At 38.2% G+C, this 6,922-nt stretch overlaps 1 protein-coding gene across 1 annotated transcript; it reads right to left on the bottom strand.

The window, feature by feature from the left end:
- Positions 1-596: 596 nt before the first annotated feature.
- Positions 597-6,707, bottom strand: LOC123096563 (protein ZINC INDUCED FACILITATOR-LIKE 1). The gene is made up of 17 exons (XM_044518333.1): positions 6,457-6,707; positions 5,893-5,933; positions 5,144-5,204; positions 4,907-5,009; positions 4,711-4,813; positions 4,598-4,651; positions 4,447-4,509; positions 4,309-4,358; positions 4,156-4,231; positions 3,376-3,552; positions 3,210-3,297; positions 2,282-2,367; positions 2,096-2,203; positions 1,794-1,838; positions 1,624-1,712; positions 1,109-1,152; positions 597-959 (listed from the first exon to the last, which is right to left on the bottom strand). The coding sequence occupies exons 1-17, from the start codon at positions 6,662-6,664 to the stop codon at positions 856-858; spliced, it is 1,500 nt and encodes a 499-aa protein (XP_044374268.1). The 5' UTR covers positions 6,665-6,707; the 3' UTR covers positions 597-855.
- Between the last annotated feature and the right edge of the window lie 215 nt (positions 6,708-6,922).

The raw sequence follows: 6,922 nt of genomic DNA, 5'->3' as shown, positions 1-6,922 counted from the left end.
ACTTCCATCAGCTATGTTTCAGACTTCAGAGGTCAGATGTTTGTCATGCGTTGCTGCTAATCATTTGCAGACATTCTTACATGATAGTTGGTGACATACTTCACTAACTGAAACATTGAACGTTGTTAGTTTTCCATAAACTCTCACCTATGCAGTTTTCGTACTTAATTTTGCTGATGTCATGCCTGGACCAGGCTTGGCATCTTCCAGATGAGCTGATGGACAAGACAATGTTGTAGTTTGCTTTTCGCGGAAAAGGGTGTTGATAGGCATCAGAATGGGTATTGCTAAGCATGGATGATTTGTGCAAGCCTTCATCACTCATGGTATTTTCTTGAGCTTACATGTTTTGCAAAATACTACTTTTCGTCATTCTTGTTTGGTGATTACCATTTCCATCCCACATTGGATGTTTACTTGGGTAATCTTATGCGAAGTTCTTGTTTTCTGCATGATTAACACAACTCCGCCACGGTTGAAATAAGATGAGCAGGTGGCGTTTGGGTTTCACGTATTTACTTAGGAGGGACAATGCGATCAATTTATGTTTAGTGGGAGAAAGCGACATGGTCGCAACAGACAAGGGCACATGATGCTGGGTCGTAAAATAGTCCTCTGTATGGAAAAAGGTTTACACAGTATCTCACAGTTCAGGGTATTACATTAAGGATGCATATTCAGTATATCATACTAAGTGTCTTCCTTATTTTAATACTGTACAAGTATAATCACTGGCTCTCTGCACAACACGGGGCTGGATTGAGGATTGGGACTTCTACGCATTTTTTGCAAGCTAAAACATGGTTGTAACTTTTCACACCATTCATTGTTCCACTGCTTTGGGGGTTCCAGCTGCTACTTAAAATCATATTGCTTTGGAACTGCTAGGAATGGCTTGAAGGTCAGCACAAGCCCAATTACTTCGACTAAATTCAAAATCAGGAATATCATTTGATCCCCTGCATGAAGAAATATATCATATGTTATTATTTGCAATTGCACATGCCCATGGTGATTAATTACATGCGTACTGCACGGGACAAGTTTTTTAAAAAAAATAACTGCTGTTGCTGAAATAAGAATGTAACCCATAAATTATCAAACATACCTGGAAAGAAAGCAGCATGTTGGCGCTTTTGGGCCCATGAGAACCTACATTTGAAATTTCCAAATATGATATGTTATAGATGGTATATGCATACATTATGTGCATATGAACCTAATATCAAGGAATAATAGTACTCCCTCCGTCCCAAAATAAGTGTCTCAAGCTTAGTACAACTTTGTTCTAAAGTTAGTACAAAGTTGAGACACTTATTTTGGGACAGAGGGAGTATAAGAGAAGGTGCTGGTAGGCTTACTAGTGACCATATTATTTTAATTTAGCTCTGGGCTTTATTTATTTTTACCAGACACAGCTCTGGCCTTTATCATTCTTAGTATTAATTGCCCATGTGGTACTAAATTTTAGAGTCCACTATTATGTCCAATCTGATAATAAAGGAACTAGTTCTTTGAGAAGCTCCATCAAGGTTCAGTAGGGTTCACATGCTATACGAATTTTACATGTTAGCATATTGATTGTGTTCAAAGAAGATTTGGATGGTTCACAGCGATACTCACAGAACACCTGCTCCTGCTGGAGCAATAGCCTTGAAGAGGGACATTGCAGTCGTAGATATGCCATTTGCAGCACCTCTTTGATTTTGTGACTGTCGTTTCAGTAAACTGAGTTAGCTAATTTGAGAAGCAATTGAGAGTATAAAAGTCACACAAATTGACTTGATACTTACCACAGCACTGTTTTGCAGAATACAAGTGCCCGTTAAGATAGTCGTCTGATCAAAAATTTCAAATATGTAAAATGTAATGTTAGAAAGAATGATAGTGTTGTATAAAAAAGCAAATAACTTCTATGTTGGCATTTCTTCTATTATGGTCAATCCTGTATATATCCTGGACTATAATGTAAACCTTATGTGATTTCTTAATCTGTAAAATCCTATTGCTCAAAATTGATACAGCATGTATGGTATTCTGTTTGAAAGAAATAAAGTCATGTTTGAGACGACGAGATGGAATTGTTGACACTTACGGCAAAAGCACCCTTTATAACGGCAGCGAAATAAATGGCTAGTCCGAGTTTGGTCCCTGATAGGTGTGTCATGAAGGGGTAAGTAGCAAGAAGTGGTATGGATAGAGCCTGAAATGGACATGTGATTGTTAAAAAAAGGATATGTATAGAAATGTGAGTTTTGTGGGAAATAGCTCGGTTACTCACAGCTGCAATACGGGATGAAATGATAGACCCAAGATATTTGTGGACGTGTCTATAAACAAATATTTGATACAAAAGAAGACCAGCACCTGACATCAAATGTGAAATTAATATTCAAAGTTTTTTTATTATCATAATACACCACAAATAATTAGTACTAGAATTTTACCAGTATAACAATGAGACACAATGTTCCAGAATGGGTAGCGTGTAGTATTAGAACTAGTTTTGATTAGAAAGAAGTCTACATTTTGGGCCTTTAACTTTGCCCCAAGTGCATTTTGGTCCTATAACTTTCAAACAGCCCGAAATGAACCCTGAACTTACAAAACAGTTCAATTATGAACCCTTGTCTGGTTTTCGAGCAGTTCCAGTTACCTACATGATTCGTATGCGTACGGACTCCTCCAGCCCATATATGGCTCTGTGGCACTGTAGTTCAAAAATAAAAATAAAAAGGAAAGGCGGCTTGGGCCAATATTTTGTACCAACGATTTATTTTTCTCTCTTCTCCTCTCTCTGTCAATACTTTCACATCGTCGGTCCCTCACCTCACATTGTTATTGAACTTGCTCTTCATATCTATGTGGCAATCACATCGGTAAAATATTTCATGCCGCATCAGCGAAAACCGCATTGAAGTCAGTGGTTTGTCCAAAAGTGAGTAGTTTCGTGAGCTTATGGTTCCCTTTGGACTGTTTGAAAGTTTTAGGGCCAAAAGTAATCTACTTTTTTTTTCTTTTGATTATATCTGGTTTCAAAGTGCACCACTACATGGCTGAATGTTCCATAAATATGAACATCCTAGAGGCAATCTTAATATTGTGGTGCACATTTTATAGCATTTGTAGTTGAGCTCAACTGCATAAATTAAAATGTTAATATGTAAGAGATGTTTTATAAGATTATATACAATGGTTATAACCTATACCTGAAACTGCAAGAACTTGGCCAACATCTTTAGATGAAAAGTTTAGTCCGCCATACTTCTTTTCACTTACAGCCCACAAGGAAAATATCTGATACAAAAAAAATATATGTGTTATTTATCTATTCATTAGTTTGTATGTTGTAAGGGGAACATGAATAGTAGTTACCTCACTGTATGCTGTATCATGAAGGGTGAAAACACAATATGCAATTATAGAAGACATCAACGGCCAGTTCTTGTATAGACTCTTCTCTGGATGTGGAACTTCTCTATGGGGAGCAGCTCTTGAATCACCAACCATTTCTACTTCCCTTTCTAAGTTTTTATGCATATGAAGTGTCTCCTGGTAGCAAGGTTCAGTCACATATTAATGTTATAACCCCAGTAAGAAAATTAATCTAGATAACCAAGCAATAACTGATTGAAACCAGTTGCAAATGGACTAGAGGAGCTCAACAATTGACACATTTGTTTGCCCTTTGGCTTGTCTTAAATTAATTTTATTCCCTTTCTCTAAAAAAATAAAACCAAATTTATGCCTAATGTAGAAAACAATATATATTTATTACATATTATGGATAATTATTATTTTCCGCATCATGTTAGACCCCAATTAAGCCCTCTAACTGTTCAGCAGTTCTCAGTTTTTCAGTTTTGGTCCGAAGTACAAATGCTGCCTTTTCAGGAACAGGCGATGCATGGGATTAGGAAATACATGTGTCCTATCTGTTATTGACTCAGATCTGGATAGTAATGGAAGTCGTGATATCAATTCGGGCTGAAAATGTGCCAAACATTATAATTAAAAACTTAAAAGAACCCTCTAGAAGTTGGAGACTAGAAATGGATGTCTCAGAGTAAGAGAAATTCCATTAGATTATACTGGCAAAGCTATTAATGGAAAAGGAAAAGCATAGGGTATAGTATCAGTGGGAATGCCACATACCGGTAGCCATATGCAGCTTATTAGAACAGCAAAGGCGATCAGTGAAATAAAAAGGCACGGCAACAAATAAGGAAACCTAAAAAATGCATAGTGTTAGTTTCATGAAGTGGGCTCGTTAGAATTAAATAAAAGCTTATTTACACTACAGTGTACCTTCCAAAAATCGAATTCTCAGAAAATAGGTTTGGATATTGCTTTGCAGGCTGACAGGAAAGTAAGAAAACAAGTGTGTTAGAATAGGTAGTACATTTATTAGTATTTGGAAATGGGCATTTCTGAACAAATAGGTACCTGTGCTAAGTAGCCTCCAATGGCTGGACCGACAACAAGACCTATGCCCCAACCCGTGCTTACCTGTACCCAATGAATAAAGTCAACTAGAGCAACTGGTAAAGTTGTAATTGCGATGCATGTAAAAGAGTAGAGTTATATGTTCATTTACAACTGATAATCCTAGAGCATGATGTTCAGGTCGACAAACTTCAACTGAATAAGCCTGTAAAAGTCAACAATTAGTATGGCATAACTGATGCTAGATTGGGCAAACTTGGATACCTTTATTGGGGCAAGCATGCCATTCATAGAACCAAGGAGCATTCTTGTGGCAATCGCCATCCAATACTTTACACTTAGTCCAAATAGAGTGTTAAAGATGACCCTGAAAGAGGATTGATTACCGAGCTTATAAATTAGCAGCCACGTAAAAGTTAGCATGTTTATTTTGTTACAGCTAGCAGAAAAGTTTGCTCACACTGAGAACATGGAGAATGCAATGATAGGTTTTCTCCCAATACGATCTGCCACCACACCCCAGAAGAGCGAGGCAAAACATCTGCCGATCATGTACGATGCACCTATATGACATCGACATCAGTATACCATATCTTAATCTGGGTGAGTATATATGTTAGTGTTTGGAAGAAGAACTGAAGGAATGTACTGGAACTTTGTTACATGTCGTTGATTCAATGAGTTTTAGCATTCTTACCAAGAAGACCAGCATACACACCGATGTCTTGTTCGTTTTTTGCCACATGCATATCTTGTATCTGTTGTCAAGGAAGGTCAAACTGAGTACATAAATAAAACGAGTGATGTTTTATCAGCATTTGTTCGAACTCTTTAAACCGAGAACAAAATAAACCCTTGAAAGTGTCGATCCTTGGCGGTTACCAGTTCATAGAGTTCAATCATTTGCTCCCATCGGAGTTTTATGGTTGATAATGGTATACGAATAAGCGATGCATCATCAGATAGTGCTTGTCTGACTCACCTGAAGGCATGCATGCGTTGTATCTCTTTTGCAGTGTATGTCTGTTCATTGTTTTTAAGAGGTCTACCATGGAGTGATCCACTGTGGATCAATTCCAATTCCAGGCTGGACGTTTTACATCTTAAGAGACGTCAAGATTATGTTTATGGGAATTAATGATGATGAGTATGCCCCATGTTTCAGAGCTGAGTGAGACCTATATGAGAGAAGTGGTCAGAGCCACGGTGACTAATAATGGTTACAACTATGGGTGGTGGCATGAGTCAGAAATGTTTATGCTAAGATATTTGTATATATAGGATATATTGATTTTCATTTCTTTCTGGTAAATTCTTTGTGAATAAATATAGTATTAACAGGAAAATTCAGCAAACTGAGGCCGCAATTTTTTTAGTTGGGTTAGGCGAAGGACATATGGCAGTACCAATTAAATTAAATTAATCAAAGTGAGATCGTTAACATACCATGAAGTACAAGAATGGGAAGAGTGATGATATTGGTAGAGCTGCAAGTTTAAAGGAGATATTATCAATATATTGCAAGAAACATGGCCTATCATGACTAATACTCTCTCCGTCCCAAATAAGTGTCTCAACTTTGTACCAACTCTAGCACAAAGTTGTATTAAGCTTGAGACACTTATTTTGGGACGGAGGGAATACGTGTGAGCTTGCTATCAACAAAAAAAATAGATACATTGTCAAATTCCATCCCTGCTAGTAATGCTATTTATCGTACACTGTTTAATGACTGCATACAGATCTTTTCTATATCTAGAATGTGAAAAAGCTATGATCGTCCTTTTTAAAAATGTTTTTTAAAGTGTTATACAGTAACAAGATGCACTGTAAAATGTTCCTAAGTTAATAAAATCTTTTATGTTAGAAAAACAATATGCACAGTAAAAGAATAAATATGCATGGTGAGATGCAGAGCAAAACATATATAGTACTCCCGTCTGGAATTAACTATCGCTGAAATGAGTGGATCTACTAAGTAACTTAGGGTAGAGCGACTAGGTAGAGTACCCGAGGCGAGGGTGGTGACCCCGACGTAGAAGAACTCCTTGTAGGGCGTTCCCGTGTTGTTCTCCTTCTTACGCTCCATGGCGCACCCCGGGCACCCCTCGTAGTACACCGTCTCCGGCGGCGAGGGTGAGGGCGGCGCCGTCGCGTCGTCATTGTCGTTACCATGCGGGAACGTCCGGTTCCTGGTAGTGTCGCTCATTGCTGCCATGCTGGTGCTAATAAATTAACTTAGGAGTAATTGATTGACTGCAGCGCCAGTAGCTTCAGAGTACAAGACACTATATATGTTGTGATGATCTTATATAGCGCAACGCGATGCGGTGCAAGTGCAGCTAGCAGTGCGTCTCTGTCCCCATGGGCAGCAAAAAGCTTGCTGCTTTTGGGTTCTTAGCGCGCTAGCTGCCTGTCAGTCTCAGGCTAGGCTGACACGATGGATCGAGTGGTCAAGAAAGTAACATAACAAAAA

This window comes from Triticum aestivum, chromosome 4D, assembly GCF_018294505.1.
Source record: "Triticum aestivum cultivar Chinese Spring chromosome 4D, IWGSC CS RefSeq v2.1, whole genome shotgun sequence".
Lineage (NCBI taxonomy): Eukaryota > Viridiplantae > Streptophyta > Magnoliopsida > Poales > Poaceae > Triticum > Triticum aestivum.
Note: the sequence above shows the minus strand (reverse complement) of the source record. Positions and strands in the feature narration are given on the sequence as shown.

What these genes read in the sequence shown, in the direction of transcription:
- LOC123096563 (XM_044518333.1), bottom strand. Translation starts at nt 6,664, where the DNA reads ATGGCAGCAATGAGCGACACTACCAGGAACCGGACGTTCCCGCATGGT. An exon ending in TTGGAGGCTACTTAGCACAG is followed by an intron (nt 4,359 to 4,446) that starts GTACCTATTTGT and finishes CTTTCCTGTCAG; the next exon opens with CCTGCAAAGCAATATCCAAA. An exon ending in ATGATACAGCATACAGTGAG is followed by an intron (nt 3,298 to 3,375) that starts GTAACTACTATT and finishes TTTTTGTATCAG; the next exon opens with ATATTTTCCTTGTGGGCTGT.